General features: G+C 42.0%; 1 protein-coding gene and 1 long non-coding RNA gene across 3 annotated transcripts in view; one reads left to right on the forward strand and one right to left on the reverse strand.

Annotated features, from left to right (window-relative positions):
- Positions 1 to 1,582: 1,582 nt before the first annotated feature.
- On the forward strand, positions 1,583 to 11,475 carry FAM110C (family with sequence similarity 110 member C). 2 transcript variants are annotated; one of them, XM_006130968.4, is made up of 2 exons: positions 1,583 to 2,948; positions 10,406 to 11,475. In XM_006130968.4, exon 1 carries the CDS (start codon positions 1,814 to 1,816, stop codon positions 2,903 to 2,905), a length of 1,092 nt encoding a protein of 363 aa, XP_006131030.1. In that variant the 5' UTR covers positions 1,583 to 1,813; the 3' UTR covers positions 2,906 to 2,948; positions 10,406 to 11,475. The 2 variants fall into 2 exon arrangements, with proteins under 2 accessions (XP_006131030.1, XP_025044397.1); XM_025188612.2 differs by having other exon boundaries at positions 1,583 to 2,884.
- A 3,020-nt stretch (positions 11,476 to 14,495) lies between these two features.
- Positions 14,496 to 18,048, reverse strand: part of LOC142827787 (uncharacterized) — a 37,769-nt gene continuing 34,216 nt past the window's right edge. The window contains exon 3 of the long non-coding RNA XR_012902544.1: positions 14,496 to 16,820. This is a non-coding gene — a long non-coding RNA (uncharacterized LOC142827787). The remainder of the gene's footprint in view (positions 16,821 to 18,048) is intronic.

Genomic DNA, 18,048 nt, shown 5'->3' on the forward strand with positions numbered 1-18,048 from the left:
AGTATCCTTTTCAGAAAAGCACTTCAAAATGTGGTTATAGTTAAGCTGCTAAAACGCATTGCTGAACAGAGATGAACTTAAGCATGCATTTAAATGTTTTCTTGAGTCATCATGTATATGTGAAGCCACTCTAGTGTGGAAAAAGACAGGTGCATAACTGTGTCTGGAGGAGAACATGTCTGCTTGATGTTACTACATTTGGGTCTTTTGCCATAGAGGGTATGTCTTCACTTTAGAGTTAGTGCAGTGTCTTCCCAGCTGTTACCCCCAATGCCCTACCCAACCTGGAGTTGTTGACTTATCTGAGGTCAGGGGCAACAGACCAACTCAGGCTTTCACTCAGGCTGGGAACACACCCACTTTGCTGTGAACTTGCAGGCTGAACACTCCAGTGTGGACAATCTTCAAGTGCTTTCCCACAATTTCCCCCCATGTGCTCGGAGGGAAAGGCAAGTTCTCCCACAAGTCACTGGGAACAACAGAGGGGTCAGCTTACTGCAACATTGTGGCAGGCAGTTAGTTTTAGCCATCAAGCAAATCTGGAGGACCAAAACTTGTTCTTTCAGATTAGGTAGCTACTTCTCTACAATGCTGTTAATAGTGCCTTGGCTAATACCTTTGGCCCCACTTCAGAGTTCAGCTCCTTTGAAAATCTGACCCACATTTAATGGTAGAAAAAAAGATGAAAGATGACATTAGAGCTGGTGTAATTCTATAGAATCTCAAACAGTTTCATCACACGTCCTCCACCCTGTTGGTGCCATCTGTGAACAAGCTTCTTATTGATATCAATGTAATGTTAGGATGTTCCTGGAACATTCAGCAGTCCAGCAGGTGCGTTTACCTGGCTGTGCTGGCATGGTTTAACGCGTGACTTTCAAAAGCCTTTCAGTTGAAATCTCAAACAGCAAGGTGCCGAATTAAATCTCTGCATTTTTGAAGCCTGAACGCTCTCTTTACTAAACAAACACTCTTTAATATGGGACCCAGAAAGTTCAGATTTAAAGGCTTGATCATCAAGGCTGCAAGTATCCCATTAAAGTTGCTGGGTGCTCAGGGTCTACAGTTCTTTTCAGAGACAAACTATACTTTGCAGGATCAGGCCCTATGCAGTCTTGCCTGTCTCAGGGGGTACACGCTGGAGAAAATGTCTTAGGCAGCTAGGGAAATGTTTGGAATTCAACAAGGGTTTCAAGCTTATAGTTGTAGGTGCCTGTAGAATATAAGATCCTCTCCTAGAAAAAAAAACACATTTCAGAAGCTTTGCTCCCATAAAATGTAAATGTCTGTAGCGACTACATTAGTCTTATATAAAGATTCTTTAATGTTTTGACTCGGTCAGATTGCTGTAGAAGGAGACTACTGAACTCATATGTTAATAAATAAACATTTTAATTAGTGCTGTCCTTGCTGGAGGCAATGGAGAGTTGATGGTCTGAGCTGCTCCTGTAACGTCAATGAGCCAGCTCACTGTGATGTCAGCAGGGCCTTCTGCACTCAGTCCTGATTGGTTATGTTTGGATTGCAGGGGCTGGCTTAGCTGTAAGGTGAATATGCAAGGAAGCAGCTGTGTGGAGGTGTGTGTAGTCAGAGAGTGTTTGCAGCAGACACAGACAGTGAGTGGGGCTGTCTACTGGCTGAGGAGCTTTTTTAATCTCTCACAGGTAACTAACCAAACCAGCAGCAGACTTTGGAATTTGGAACGGCTCACTGGGCACTTACGCAGGACGAGTGCAGGCTGCAGAGTCCAGAGAGTGGTGCTTGCTTTTTTCGCCCCAGAACTGTAAGTGGAATCAGTGTACCTGAAACTGATATGCCAACTGAAATCTCTCACGCCGTAAGAATGCATGCCATCTCGGACTTCCATTCCTCCCTGACAGTGCGACTCCTCAACAAGGGGCCAGAATACCTTCGCAGACAGATGGAGGCAGGCACCCCAGGCAGGAAAAGTGCTGTGGAAAGACTGGCAGCTGATAAGGCCAAGTATGTAAAAAGTCAGCATGTAATCAGCACTAAGCAGGAACCCGTCACTGTGCTCAGCTCAGCCTCAGAAAGCAGCAGTGAGAGCTGCTCAGTGAAAAGCAAAAAAACCAACGGGGACTTTGGTGGAGTGAAAGGCAGCAAAAACTTGGAGCTGGCTAACGCAATGTGTTCCTGCAGTGCTCCCCTGGAACAGGATCCACCCATAGTGAGGCGCAGCATCACCAAGAGGCAGGTACGGCCCGATTCCCTAGTGATCTACCGTCAGAAATGTGAGCTGGTGAAAGGCCAAAGCAGTGAGCGGTCACGAGGGAGCCTGGTGAGGCGACTGTTCCAGGGACCTATGAAGGAAAAGCTGCTGGCTTCCCCAGAGATGCCCAAAGTAATAGGAGAGGGCCTCTCACCAGAAAGCGAAGAGACGGTGTTTACCAAACATGCAGCCAATGAGCTGAACAGCCATTTGGCTGAGTGCGTTGCCCCTACACACACAGAAGCACCAGCTGTTCCTGAGAGTGAGGACTCCTCACAACTGACAGCTGCACCTCTTGAGGTCAAGGACAGGAGGAGGAAAGGGCTGCATCGCTCCCAGTCGGATATCAGTTCTCGGTATTCCAAGTCTTTCTCTGAGTTTGACACTTTCTTTAAGTACTGTGGCCTCGAACAGGAGATTGTCGAGGACCTGGGCAAGGACAACTTCTCTGTGATTTCTGACAACATCTCCTTCAGGATCCGCAGCATCAGCATGGCGACATCCGAGAGTGATTTCACGAGGCACAGTGGGGATGATGGGCTGTTGGAAGAGGAACTGACTGAGCAGGTCCCCAGCACTACGTCAGTGATTGAGCGCAATGCTCGGATAATCAAATGGCTGTACACTTGTAAGAAAGCCAAGGAGACTAACAAGGTACTGCGAGAATTTGCATGAAGGCAGCTCCTTTCGGCTTCCATTACAGCCTGGTAAACTCAAGGTGTGTGAAAAGTTCAGCCATGCGCAATTTATATTTATCTTTTTATTAAAACACTGCAGATGTATCCAAATTTATGTCTATTCTCTGAGTGGCAGGAACAAGATGCTTTCTGCACATTACATTATTTTGAATTATTATTATTTATTTATTTGTATTACAGTAGCACCTACGAGCCTAGTTTGGGGAGAATGGAGTTCTTATAAAAGAGGATTCTGGGGTATTACAACAAAAAAGAGAGAGAAAAATACTGTAATTTGTTAAACTGTCTCAGACCCCCCACATGAAAAATAAACAGGGCTTATAAGGAATGTCTCCTCTTTGCAGTTTCCTGCTTTGTAAAGTATTTGTATTTGCCAGTTTTTTCTCTTTTAAACTCAAGACAGAAAAATTATTCAGCCCTTAATGATAGCTGGTAACATCAAACAAACTAAAATGAACCACTCACAATTTAGGAGCCATTTGTATTTACTTTATACTAAACCAGTTTCTCCTCCCCCTCTTTTCTACTCCCCTTTTCCTGCACTTAGTATATCCCAAGCACCAGTAAAGTAAGGTTGTATCCATGTTTCTTCTAGATATTCCATTCTCACAGAGTTTTCTGCCTTGCATAGGAGCTTGCTCCAGCTAAAACCTGACATTTCATAAACTCTGCTGGGAAGTGGGACTGCTCTTTGTGCTGACAATGATTGTGATCAGTTTGGCTCTTTTGAAGTTGGAGAAGTTTGATGGCTTTGGCCACATGGTTGTGCTACTACAATTCAAGCAGCAGATTTTGGAAATCATGTTCATAACTTGTATATTAAAAGAACACTAATCTGGCCTTAACACAGTTCTTTGAAAGGAGTCCATACCTTATCCAAAAGAACATGGACATATAATGCCTGAGCTAATTTCCTAGTGTTATCAGATTTCTTCTGGTGTATCAGTTTTACAATGGTATAACTCCATTGTTTTCAAATAAATTAATCCCAAATTACACTAGACTAAGTAGGAAGTGAATAAGACCCTGTCACTTCACCTACCCGGTTGCCTAGGGACTCAGAGTTATGAAGATATTAGGCTGTGCAATAGCATACTCAATGCATCCCCTGCCATGCTAACACGGTGGTGGGTTTCTTCAGCTCTGACAAGATAGGCTAGTAAAGAGTGTTAAAGTTGCAGCATCAATACCTACTAATTTCAGATAGTTCTTAATGAGGAACGTTAAATAGCCTTTTAACACTATTGAAATATATTAGACTGAAAGAGCTTTCTAGAAAGCTCAAGATGGAAACTTGATATAGATTCAGGGCCTTTCATAGGGGTGGATAAAAAAGTATTCTGATTGTGAACTTTTTAACCAAAAAAATGCATTTTCATTTTCATTTTCAATAGAATTGGGGGGAGGGAGGCTCCATAGAAATATGGAAAACTCAGAAATTCACACTTTTGTCAAAATCATTTCCACAAAATATTTTGACCAGCACTAGAGTGTAGTCAAAATATTTCTCAGAGATGAACAATTCCCCTTATTTGACCTTCAGAGCTAATGGGAAAGAGAGCCAAACATCAAAGATGGATGTGAGGGCTCATAAGAATTTCTTCAGCTCTGGGCAGGAGCTTATAGAACTATGAAGGTGGGGGCCTTTCCTGCATCGGAAGCAGGAGGTGGGCAGTCTGGGAACACAAGTAGCTGGGTTTACATATGGGCAACAAAAGATACCTGGCTCCTGGCTCTCTTTGTCTCTGCTCTTGGGACCAGCTGTGATGCTGTTCTCTTATAAGAACTCTGGTAGGGTTGCCAGATACTTTCACAAAAAATACTGAACATGTCAGGAAAAAAATTGGTTGAGGGGAAAAAAAGGGGGGGGGGGCTGAGGGGAACCAAAGTTGTTGAAAAAAACAAAAACGGAGTCACAGCACCTTTAAATCCACATGCTCCCCGCTTTCCCCACCCCCTCCAGACCCGGCAGGGGAAGGCTGCCCCAAGCGGCCTTCTGTCTGAGAAAAACAGTTTACATATCCATTATTTTCTGGGTTTTTTTTTTTTACTGGACAGAGGCCAATATCAGACACCTGAACCCTAAACGCTGGTAATTTCCATGAACCATGTGGAGAAGGTCTCTTTTTGGTTTTATTGGTATTATTTAGTGGTTAAATGCTATCACTGTGTTCAGCATTGCAGATAACCCAGGAGACAGGTGGTGAATATTCCAAAGAGCCTACAAACCTGATAGCACACATCATAAAAAAACGTCTGGCAAAGGGTGCTGTATGGAAATCAGGAAGTTTACTCACATGAGCTCCTGACCCTGACAGAAGCTCTGCATCTCCCTGGTGCAGAGTCAAGGGTTGCCTTTTTTCTCTTTCTGCCCTTTGACCTACCCATGATGAAATCAGCACCTGAGGCCTTAGGTGCTTTTGCAGCCAAGAGACTTTCTTCTTGACTAGACCCTTAATATTTGTCATGTTAATAATCCACAGAATAGGACTTTAGATGAATTATACTTCAGTTGCATGTCAGAGGTGCATGCAAAGTACAAGGAGAAGCGGGTCCAAAGCTATGACAGGGTTTTCAGAGACATGGTGTTTTTTAATGTAAAATGAAAGTACTGGGTTATAAAATTTAGCATAGCAGCTTTAAGATTTTTTTAAATAATATTCTGATTTTACAATGTCACTCTCATTTTTATTCAAGCTATCCAGAATCAGCTGTTCATAGGCCCTTGCCCAAACATGTGAATGCATTTCTGTTAGGGTTGCCAGTTGTCCAGTTTTGAACTGGTCAGTCCAGTATTTGAGCTTTCTGTTCGGGAAACAAATTGAGAAAATATAAATAAGAAAATATAAATGTCCAGTATTTTCTAAATAAGATGTAATGTAGATTGGGATATAATGTCAAGCGTGTCTGGTATTTTTGTTGAAACCATCTGGCAACCCTCATTTCTGTGCCTACATTTGTTAACATAATTATCTCAAATGCTTGCAGTGATGGGATATTTGCATATCCAAGTGGATTTTTATGACCTGATTCTTTTCTCATTTACACCAGTGTTAGTCAGTGCTAATTTTATTAAGTTAATAGCATTACACCTGCATAGACTTGGTTTGCATACTAGGAAAATTATGCAGGTAGCTACCTAAATACTTATTTGCACATAAATATAGCCCCATGAATGTTTTCATGCTTCTGTCTTTAAAAATGGTAGCCTACAGTTTTTCTCATTTTTAAGATGGGAGATTTACGCTTAAACTTTGTTTCCTTAATGTCTTTTGATGCTGGGGAAGAGGAATGTATAGGAAGCATACACCAGAAAATTTTAAATAATGAAATTAGAAGTAAAGATAAAGAGAGATTCCAAGAATTGACTGACAACCCATTGTGCCTTTGAATTACAAGTAGTTTTATAACCTATTTAGTCTTCTCCATGTAGACACAGGATTTTTGTTTGTTTGTTTGTTTTTGGATTGGGGTTTTGGAGGACAGGGTGTCAAACACATTTAAAATTCCTTAACTGCTTTTTCTTTGAGTTTGTGTCATAATTAGAATGTTGCTTAAACATAGTTGTACATGTCTTTTCATGTGTTTTCAAAACAGATCTCTGTATTGGGACAGGGCAGGAATTTAGCAGATAGGGCTTTTGTTATTGGCTCTGTCACTGATCTGTTTATTGCCTGATCTTGGGCAAGTGGTTTAACCTCTGAGCCTGGCTTGTGCCCTGGAGAAATAATACTTCTCCCCCCCACACACACACCCATCCCTCCTTCCCTAGGGAGCTGTGAGATTTTAATCATGTTTTTAGAGTGTATGGAAGACACATTTTAAATGCTTACTGGTATTGATTTGTATTCCAGCTAGCAATTCAAAGGATGATGAAATATGTGGCTACCACATGAACATTTGGAGTAGCACACACCATTTACAGTGTCAGTCCCTTCCATGATTGACCTAGAATAAGATTGGTCCTCAGGAATACATATACATCCTTAACACTTTTGTTAATATTTAAGAAAGAGCCCCTCATTTTTTGGTACTAAGGTTCCTGTATGAAAGAAAGCCTTTGCAGGGTGATCAGTATTCACCTGAACCACAAAATTTCCACTTCTAACTCATCATGTGTTTACATAATTGGTTAATCAGAAGTGGATATAGCAGAGAGACAAATTAACCACTCACCTATTAAGCCTTCAGCCTAGACTCTATGAAGCAATTTAGGGAACTTCCTGAAGTGAAGAAATGCATCTTGGCTTTCTGTAAATATTGGATGTAATCCACAAACCAAACAGAGACATTCATTACTAGCATTACTGATCTCATGAATTTTACAAAGATAAAACTAGTTCACATGGGAACGAGTGTGACTGGGACATGAATAGTCCAATTCTCTGGGAAATAATATGCAGAGAAGTATAGTACAAACCTAGAATTGGTAACAAACTATTTGAATATGTGAGTAGGTGTGCAACTCAGGCCATTTGCTTCTTGTTAGGCAGGGGGTAGAAAGAGATGTTAACTGCTAAGTGTGACATCTGCTCAGTCACATGTCATTTAATTATATTTAATTACTCAATGTACGTTCCTAATCATTCAAAACTGATGTTATTTGCAGCCCATGATTTAACAGAGTGGGAGAAAGACCTGCATGAACTGTGCACCTTAGGTATCTTTTGGTTAAAACTAAATTCCAAGGACAGGTATGAGCATTCTAATTCTAACAACCTAGGGACCATGTGGCTGACAGTAGCTTCTCCCTCAGCTACTTTCCCAGAAATGAAGGCATCTTGAGTTTAATCTGAAACAATAGTCAGAGGAGCACACTAAATTATGTTTTCCATCCCAGGCAAATATTTTAGTACATTCTGTTTTTGCAATTTAGGAAACTTTAGTCCATCAGGTGTATATTGTAAACCAAACTTTAAATGTACAGTGACAGAGACTCTGCTGGTATCTATCAGTAATGGAGCTATGCTGATTTCCATCAGCAGAGGATCTGGTCCACAATTCATGAAAAAAAAAATCAAGGAAATACTGATTTTAGGCCACTACTTTTAAGAAAACCAGTAACCATTAGAAAACTCACCTAGAAATCAATGTACAGTGCCCAGGACAAAGAGTATTGGGGTCTTCTGGAGTTACTGCAATATATAAATATTTCATAATAAATAAGGCTGAATAAGGTAATTATCACCACTCGATGGAGATGACTCTCTGGTTCTGAGACTTGTTTTTTCCTACAAGCCCACAAGCTAGCTTCTTTTCTGTGCAGCAGTTATCCTGACCACAGGCCAGCATGTTTGTAGCAAAAAAATGCATTGCTACACTGCAGTTAACACCCCTAAAATTGTGGGGGAGACATTTGGGCTTCAACTGCATCCACGCTCTGGGAACCTAAGGGGGAGGATCACAGCCACAGAACGGGTATGTCTACACTACAAAGTTAGTTCGAACTAACGGACGTTAGTTCGAACTAACTTTCCTAGGCGCTACACTAGCGCTCTGTTAGTTCGAACTTAATTCGAACTAACGGAGCGCTTAGTTCGAACTAGGTAAACCTCATTTTACGAGGACTAACGCCTAGTTCGAACTAGCTAGTTCGAATTAAGGGCTGTGTAGCCCTTTAGTTCGAACTAGTGGGAGGCTAGCCCTCCCCAGGTTTCCCTGGTGGCCACTCTGGCCAACACCAGGGAAACTCTATGCCCCCCTCCCGGCCCCGGACCCCTTAAAGGGGCACGGGCTGGCTACGGTGCCCGTGCCAGCTGCAAGCCTGCCAGCACCCGGCCAGCAGACCCTGCACCTGGCACGGCACAGAGCCACCCACCCGATGCCCCCCAGCCCACCCCCTCTTGCCGGGACCAGGCTGGCAGCTCCCGGGGGCTTGCCCTGGACCTGTTCCCAACCCCTGATCATGTTAGTTGCCCTCCCTTCTCCCAGCCTTTCTCTTCCCCTCTCCCACCTCCTTTTCCCAGTCTCCTCCAGTTTTTTTCAATAAAGACAGAGTCAATGTTGGAAGAAACGTTATCTTTATTTTGTACATCAATAAGAAGGGGGGCTAGGGAAGGGTAAGTGGAAGGAGGTGAGGGAGGAATGGGGTACGAGCCCCCGATGGGGAGGACTGGGCTGGCTCTGCGGGCTTCTGGGGGTGGAAGCTCTCCTGCAGCCCCCCAATTACCCCCTCTCCCCAGATGGCAGCCTGCGGCAAGTGCAGCCGGGCTGATGGCCGAGTGGTGTGATGTGCCCAGTGTGGGTACTCCGGGCACTCCAAGCCAGAACTTCTTTGCAAGCGGGGCACCCCTTAGAACTGTCTGTCCGGGGTGGGGGTCGGGACCCTTTAAGCGCAGCCCTCGGCTAGCCTGAGACAGCATCTCCACGCTCTAAGTCCTCCTCTGATGCCCTGCCGGCACTGCTTCCGGCCATCCTTAAGCCCTGTTCAGAGTCCACTTAATGTGGACTTGCTAGTTCGAATTAGCAAAACGCTAATTCGAACTAGTTTTTAGTTCTAGACGCGTTAGTTCGAATTAGCTTAGTTCGAACTAGCGCTGTAGTGTAGACGTACCCAACGAGATGAGACTGGCAAGTTGAAATAGAAATTAGTCCTTCAGCTCCCTGTGGACTTTGTTTAAGCCAAATGCTCAGCATTTATCAGCTGTGGACACATAGAGGCTTATGGACCAGACCTAGCAAACCTACTGCATGGAAACTGCCAGTCAACAGTCTGCAGTTTGGAACTTTTGGACAGATTCCTTAAAAGCATGTGGCACAGTCTGGGGTATTGAGATTGTTGCACCACGTTTTATAAAAGACAAAACCCGACAAAATTCCGTGTATGTGTGTGTGCGTTCGTGTTTCCTTGATTCTAATGTTTATTCTGAGTAGACCAGCTTTTTTAAACTGCAGGTTTTTAATGGGTCAGACTCTCCTATTAATACTTTATGTTCCTAGCTTAATTTTTCATGAATTCTGTGATGACTGGTACTACATAGTATAAATAAAACAGTTCTTTGAGACATGAAGTGAACTAACACATTTGTTTTAGCAGGATGATAATTAACAAGCCATGTGGTCTGTAGTTAGCCTCAAAATAACCCAAAGGTAATTTGACTAGATTTTATCTGGATAAACAGCATCAAAAAGTTACAAAGTCTTAGAAGGCAAATTCGCCAGTGGTGTTAGGAGGAGCACAACTGTACTAGCTTTCAGGACATTTTGCTCCTTATTGCTTCAATGGTGAATATGGCTTTTAAAAAAGAATAAACTGAACATCCTTCTTTCTGATTGTAATCAATATTACACAGTTCATGTCAGTCCTAAACTTCAAAACAGTTTCTTTTAAAAAACTCTCATTGTTAGGGTAGGTTTCTCAGGAAATGAATTGATTATGTTAATAGTAGTTGTTAGCAGCTGAAATGAAGTTTTAAAGCTTACCGTGTACTAGTAGGATGCATTAAGTGTTTTATATAGCACTTTTGTCTTTCCTTAGAATGAAAACATTCCCTGAGCTGGCTGATGACTAAACAGGACACAGACAGACCCAAGCAAAATCGTCTATCGTCTGACTTATGACAACTCAGTGCAATTTTGTCAGCTTCTTGTTGCCCTCTCCACCCATCTGCAGGTCCACTCTTTGTCACAAGCATGTGTTCATACAGAAGTACAACAGCAAGAGGAAGTTACAAACTGAGGCGAAGGGCAAGTAAAGCTTCTGGAAGAGCAGAAGCAGGTTTAGGTGCTAAAATATAGGGTAATAACCACCAAGAGGACAATGCACCAGGTTGTCATCCTAAATGTGAGCAAAGGTTGGTGAGGCATGTCTGGCTCCGACAGATGGCAAACCTATCAGCAAGACTGGGGGAGGAGAAAGTGGGAACTAAGTGGCAATGACCTCTGGGTCAGGCATTTCTTGTCATGGAGGCTCCAGCTACATTTCTGAAGCGTGTATTAACAGGACTTTAAATCTGGCTCCCACAGACGTGATTTCAGAACACTCTGTCTGGCTAGTGACAGTGGACCAAGCATGACAGTTTTATAAACAGTATTTAAAGCCAGCTGTACAACAGCTTCCTTCTTAGGCCTTGTCTAGATTGAGGTTTAAGATAAACTAGAGAAACATTCTCCAGCTAGACCAGGCTGGTTAGCCAATGGGGGACAGATAACTAAAATCAGGTTTCACACATGGTCTTGGGCATAGTTCCAAAGCATAGCTATGACACTGGGAAAGTCAATCCACATTCCATATTGCACAGGACTCTGCTAGAACAGCACTCCATCATGGGAAAATGTGTGGGCTAGGTTGGCTGTTAGGCTCTTTTTATACTTTACCTTGGATCCTGCTAGCACGCTTGTCTGTAAACTAGCACATTTATATTTGTACTAAGGATGACCAACATGTTTATTGACTTGTATTAGTGAATATTATCACAGCATATATAACGCTAAGGCTGGTTAGCCTGAATCTAAAATTATAATGCAGAAGGGACAATGCTAACAATAAACCATGTTAGGATGCAACCTGCACAAATATGTACTGAGATTATTAGACTTGTAGTGCAGACAGCACCATGCTAACGTAATTGTTAGAACAACTACACCTATTTTGCGATAGGCAAGCAAACCTTATTTAAACTGTTTAAACACTGTTTTAAAATAGTTTGTGGATGTAAAGGTGAATTTATGACCTTAGCTATCCCTCAGATTCTTATCTCAGTCAGTCGTTAGTTACAAGAAAATGACTTTCCCTTAGTTATTTCTTCTTGATATCATAAATCACAACAAATGGGGAGAGAGAAATGAAGTAGAAAAGACATTCTGGTCATAGTTATAGGCCTGTCAATCTGGAATAATTGCACTGATAAAAGATAGATCAGAATCTGGCCCTATATTTTGGTGTGCTGAAGGGTTAAAAGTTGAATTGCAGGTTACCATGGCTCTAGTGTTTTGTGTAGAGTACTGGACATTACCTAGCTGTCAGACCTGTACTGTAACAAGTACGGGAAAATGAAATTCCATTCTCAACATTCCATTGGTGTTATACAGAGAACGTAGCCAATTAGCCCTTTCCAGTGATTATCTGCACCCAACAAATATTTCTGGACACAGGAATAGAGGAGATGGAATGAGCATCAGCTCAGCACTTTTTACATCTTAGTAAAAAACTTAGCCTTGTAACACATCTATGAGAGAGAAGAGAAGGACTAGCTGAGGGCATTTTTATGGAGTATTCACTATAGCCACAAGAATCAAGTATTGCCTATTTTAATTTATTCAAACATGTTGAGCCAAAAACTGCACTTAAGTGCTATTTAATTTTTTTCCATCGGCTTTAAATTCACAATAGACTTATGAGTCAGGCGAACCTTATTTAATTAAGGAAAATACATGCCTGTCACCGATTCTCAGCCACAGTAGACATTTGAGAATGCAGGGCATTTGGCCATATTGGTTTACTGTTACTTCACTTAAGTTGTCATATATAAAAAAATAACATTTTCAAATAAAGTATTTATTAAAGGTACTTTCAGCAGCAGAAACTGAAATGTTTGTATTAATGAGACAGAAAGTTTAAGGGAAGAAGAAACAACCGGATCAACTGTGACCATCTTTTTATCACAATCACCAGCACTTGCTCACCAAACCCAATAACCACAGTTTTAGTGAAATATTGCCATTTACAGGAGAATACACAGACCAAGGAGCCCCAAAGAGCTACTATATACTTAGAGATTAGCACTTTAAGGTGTTCAGAACAAATAATCTAATTTTCCATTTTAGTAGATTTGTTACATCATCAATCAAGAATGATACACCATAAATGTTACTATGGTAAGGTTCTCTGCTGATGTGCAGTTGTTTACAGGGAGACTGTAAAGATTGGTAAGTCAGCAATGTGACCCATTGTATTCTTCTGCTCACTTTTCAAATTACTGAATGTGGAATTAATTATATGCTTTTGTCAAAAGAACTGAATGGTTTACTGGAAAATATGAGTGAACCACTATAGGCAGCTCAGAACTCATAAGAAACCTGACAGATACAAACCAGTAAACTAATGCAATTCAGGGGGAGGAGGAAGCTTTTAGAAAGGTTTCTGGTTTCACTTTCAAGGATCCATTTGGTCTCTATCAGAGATAGTACTATTGAGATATATTGTCCAATGACTTTAAATGATACGACTGGATATATAAGGGTATGTCTACACTAGCTCATTAATTCGAGCTAGGCAGGAAAATCAGGGAAACGGGGTTGCAAATGAAGCCCGGAATTTAAATATCCCGGGCTTTATTTGCATGTTCCCGTCCGGCCACCATTTTTAAATCCCCTTTAGTCCGAATGAACTGTCCGCGGCTACACGCGGCAGTTTAAAGTTAATCCGAACTAAGTCCTTAGTTTGGATTAACTGTTACTCTTCATTCCACGATTTAAAAATTCATGGGGGATTTTAAAATGGTGGCCAGATGGGAACATGCAAATAAAGCCTGGGATTTTTAAATCCCGGGCTTCATTTGTAACCCCGGTTCCCTGATTTGCCTGCCTAGCTCGAATTAACAAGCTAGTGTAGACATACCTTAAAAGACTTAGATGGGATTCTCAAAAGCACAGTGAATCAGTTGATTCTGTCCCTGTTGAAATCAGTGGGAATTTTTCTATAGCTGTCAGTGGAATCGATAAGGCCAATATTGAGCATTTTTGACAATCCCGCCTTTGGCCTTTATGAGCTGCTTAATGGAGCTATGCTGGCTTTTTACACCAATACCAGAGCAAATGCACCTGGCTTTGTTTAGCTTCGGATGTGAGCACCAAACTATCCAAGCTGCCAAAAATCTCACAGATGACTTGGAACTGCCCAAGACCTTTTCTTACACCTAATAAGCTATGAATTCCCCTTACCTGTAAGTGTCTTCTGGGCAGATCAATGACCTACCCTTTTCCAGGAAAAAGGCAGCTGACAGTCCGTTTATCCCCACATCTCTTGGGAGTGGGCATCTTACCACGCTGATCCTGATCAGCTGGGTCAGCACATTCTGCTCAGGTTCTATTGCTGCTGTTACTTATAAAGTCTTTTGCTTTGGTCTGCTGCTGACCTGCCCATGATGATAGATAGACCAATGGCTACTGTTGGCCATTGCCTCTCTTTATTTTTCAACAAAAACCCTTAAAATAAGGGAGGAATGTGCTGGAAAACTCATTATGAAATTGGTGTGTTTGTAAGGGGTTGTCAAGTTTTCTTTTAATGCTTTAAATCCCAGTCCCACAGAAATTATTTTTTGCTTTTGTTTTCAAGAGGGCCAGGATTTACCTTGGATTTTGATGCAAATATAAAAATTGTGATTGGGGGGAGAAGGTCACAGATTAACTCACTTGTTTTGTTTGACTGGAACCATGCAAACCAAAACAGCCACATTGTATACAATTCTGTTGCACAGCTTGTTTTTAACTACCCGCACAGCTTGGTTTTAATTGCTGAATGTGCTTCATAAACAGTTTAGTAAAGCTAATATCACTGTGAAAAGGGACAACATTCATAGTTTTAACTGAACAGGAAAAAAGTACAAAGTCTGCTTTTATGGCTAGAGGCTGATGTTTACAATTAAGACATCAGGTGTAGACTATGATCCCTTCTGTATATTGTAAATAGTCATCTGTGTAACTGAAGTGCAGCTTGGTCTATATTGTGTATATACAAATACATTTTTCAAAGGAGGAATAAATCCTAATGCTTCAGGGCATAAATCAACAGCTAATTGATGGTAATTAAGAAGAAACTTCCTCCTGTAAGCAAGTTATTCCATCTTTGCCTGTTATGGGGTTTCTTGCACTTTTGTCTGAAGCATATAGTCCTGGGTGCTTGTCTCATATGGAATTTCCTAGGTTTATATGTTTATAAAACAAATCTGCATTTTATTTCATTGCATACAAATAAAAATACATGAGTAACAGTTTATAATTCTTTCTTGATAGTTTTATTTTACATTACTGTTGCCATTTTAAAAATAACAGATCCCTTGTTACATTTTAAAGCTTTGGTTTGGATAAACATTCAAAGGTGCGGATGATTCCCTGAAACATAGCCAAATCCCTGCATAAAGAACTGGGCGGGAAATCTCATAAGATCTCTCACATAAAATGAAGACAGGCTAGACCCTTTCTGGCCTGGCATCCTCTGACCACTGAGCAATCCCGAGCCGAGGAATTTGCTGGACCAGGAGAGGTCAGCACTTCCCTGCTAGCTGCTGGCTCCTATTTCCTGGCTCCCCGCCATCACCACCTGCCCAGCAACACTTCTGGCCCTGGCTTCTAGATGGGGATGCAGGGTGTGGGCAGGTGTGAAAGTGCAGGAGGGGGTTGGGCATTGGATTATTTACCATATGGCAGAGAAGAATGGGTGATTCTGCACTGTCCTCTGTTTGCAAACTCCACCTCTGCCACTCCCATTGGCCACAAATCGCAGCCAATGGGAGTGGTGGGGAAAAGTCTGCAGGTGAGCACAGAGACAGAGCTTCCCTGAACTACTGGCGAAGCATGTGGTTCCAGCCTGGAAGGGAGGGGGAATGGTAGAACATGGAGCTGCCTTGCTCCCCCATCCTCCTGCCAGGCAGAGCTGGCCAAGAACATAGCATGCAGGGGCTTTAGTGGCTGCATCTCAGGGCCCTTGGCTAAAAGGCTCCCACTTAGCTTGGGACCCTGGCCTGCAGCCCCTTTCATTATCCAGACCTGCTCTTCCCCTCCCTCACAGCATGGAACCGGTGCTTTGAGGTTTGGTGACTCACCATTCCCATTTACAAATCTATGTAATCTAGTCATCTAAGACCTAGCTTACACTTTTGACAGGGTATAGCCTATGTGTGGCTACAAGAAATCCCAGCTGCCTTCCCTCTACCAGAGTCTTTCTCTGCAACTGGAGTCTTTCACTGGGCAGGAAAAACTCCAGCAGTAGGGAAGCAGCAGGACCCTACCAGGCTAGAAACGCAGTATAGACATGGGAGAAATTGTTTGGGCAAATAGAGACTCATGTAGGATATGTACCCTAGAGTTCAGACATACAAGGCACTCTTTTCAACTCACCAAAACAGTGCCTCACTGTGTGCTCTTCTCTTTGTATCCCTGCTAGCTTGGTGTACAGCATCTATACTCTACACAGCATCAAAAGTGTACACCTACGCTTATGTGAAAGTGGTCTCACTGACAAGTACTTAACACAACTTAGAGCTCAGTGCTTTGCAGCCAGTAGGATTAAGCTCTTCAGCACACAACTGAAAGTAACTTTGAGATCATTGAAATGCAGCCCCTTTCACAAATCCTGATTAGTTGGGGGGTTTGTGCAGGTAATTATGCATAGTAGGGCAGGGGAGGACATTTTTACTTGCAACTTCTGGGTAGGAAGGACTAAGCCCTCCTTAGCAGTCTGCAGCTGGTATTCTAGTCTCAGGCCCGAAACAGCAGCCACTGTACTTCCTGAGGTCACAGTCCAGAAAAGCAATTAAGCAGATTTTTATTATATTAGCCCCACCCCTGCAGTCTTTTCCCACCTAAGCAGGCATACCTCATACAAGCAATCCTGTGAAGTCAGTGGGAGCAGTCTCATAAATAAGGGTTTGCAAGCTCAGGTTCACAGATTGCCTGGTGTGAATAAACAGTCTTTTTAAATTTTACAAATTACTCCTCAAGATGCTCTTCTTTCTTCTCATCTGTGGGCCAGGTACAAAGCACAGTTGTTGAAAAGAGAACCTGTGGTGATTTTACAGTGGAGAGCGAGACCTTTTGCTGCAGAATTACACAGACTGGTATCTGCTGAACACCAGAGCATATAATACCTTGAAGGGCTTTTCACAAAGCATTCGCTGTAGCTCTTTGCAATTGCCACTGACAGACGCCCCAGAACATAAGTGATTTACACAATCCTGCAAAAAAAAAAGAGAGATGACTCCTAATATATATTCTCTCTCTTTTTAAAAAATGGTGCAATAAGGTTCTTTTATGCCCACTCCTTACTTCAGCATCTGAGCACACTATTTTATACAGTTATACTCACAACCCTGATCCATGAGGTAGGGAATAGCTATTGTTCCCATTTTATAGGTGAGAACTGAGCCACAGAAATGAAGTGATTTGCCCAAGATCATACAAGAAATCTGTGGCAGAGCATGGGCATAGTTTCATATAACCACAGAATCACAGAATAATAAAACTGGAAGGGACCTCGAGAGATCAAGTCAAGTCCCCTGTCCTAAACAATGTTGCGACCATCCTTCTTAATAGTTTCCTTAAAGCTCATCCTTGAAAGAAGAATTTTAAATCACAGTTTTTAAAATACAAAGTAAAAAATCTTGGTGATTTTAAAGTAATTTTCCAACCTGCCAAATAGATTTTTAAAAGCTCACCCTGCTAGAGGTTCACCTCCTCTAGGTCATATCATCTCCTTCACTATCTACAATCTAGGCAGTGGTGCTTCTCAGGCAGCATTGGTGGATGAGCAAAGTCAAAACTTCTGCTCCTCTTTGGTCACTCTGTTGTCCTTTTCCCCACTGTTGCAGGAGAAATGCTAATCAATTGTTAACGATTATTTTTATTAAGATCTCATTTGGGAAACATGACTAATTTTCAGTCACATACACCAAATTGGGTCATGAATGCTGTGTATGCATTAAATGCATAGGCTTAAATAGTTACAAGATGGGTTAGAAACTTAAGCCCATGCATTTGCATATGCAAAATTTTACATGCAAAACATTTTTTACATGCAAAAAAATCCTAACTGTCAGGGTGATCAAATATTGGAATAAATTGCCAAGGGAGGTGGTGGAATCTCCCTCTCTGGAGATATTTAAGAACAGGTTAGATAGACATCTGTCAGGGATTGTGTAGACAGAGCTTGGTCCTGCCTTGAGGGCGGGGGGCTGGACTCGATGACCTCTCGAGGTCCCTTCCAGTCCTATTATTCTATGATTCTATGATTCTATGACTAGCCAGAGTCCTCAACTAGTATAAATTAACAGAACTCTGCTGAAGTTAGTGGGTCTTCTGTTTTGTACCTCCAACTGAAGATCAGCTCCTTAGTACATATGTGCTAACTGGGGCTTGTTATGTGTAAATATATTACCTTCATTCACACACAACTCTGACTTGCGT

This window comes from Pelodiscus sinensis, chromosome 3 (genome assembly GCF_049634645.1).
Source record: "Pelodiscus sinensis isolate JC-2024 chromosome 3, ASM4963464v1, whole genome shotgun sequence".
NCBI classification, from domain to species: Eukaryota; Metazoa; Chordata; order Testudines; family Trionychidae; genus Pelodiscus; species Pelodiscus sinensis.

What these genes read in the sequence shown, in the direction of transcription:
- FAM110C (XM_006130968.4), top strand. Translation starts at nt 1,814, where the DNA reads ATGCCAACTGAAATCTCTCACGCCGTAAGAATGCATGCCATCTCGGAC.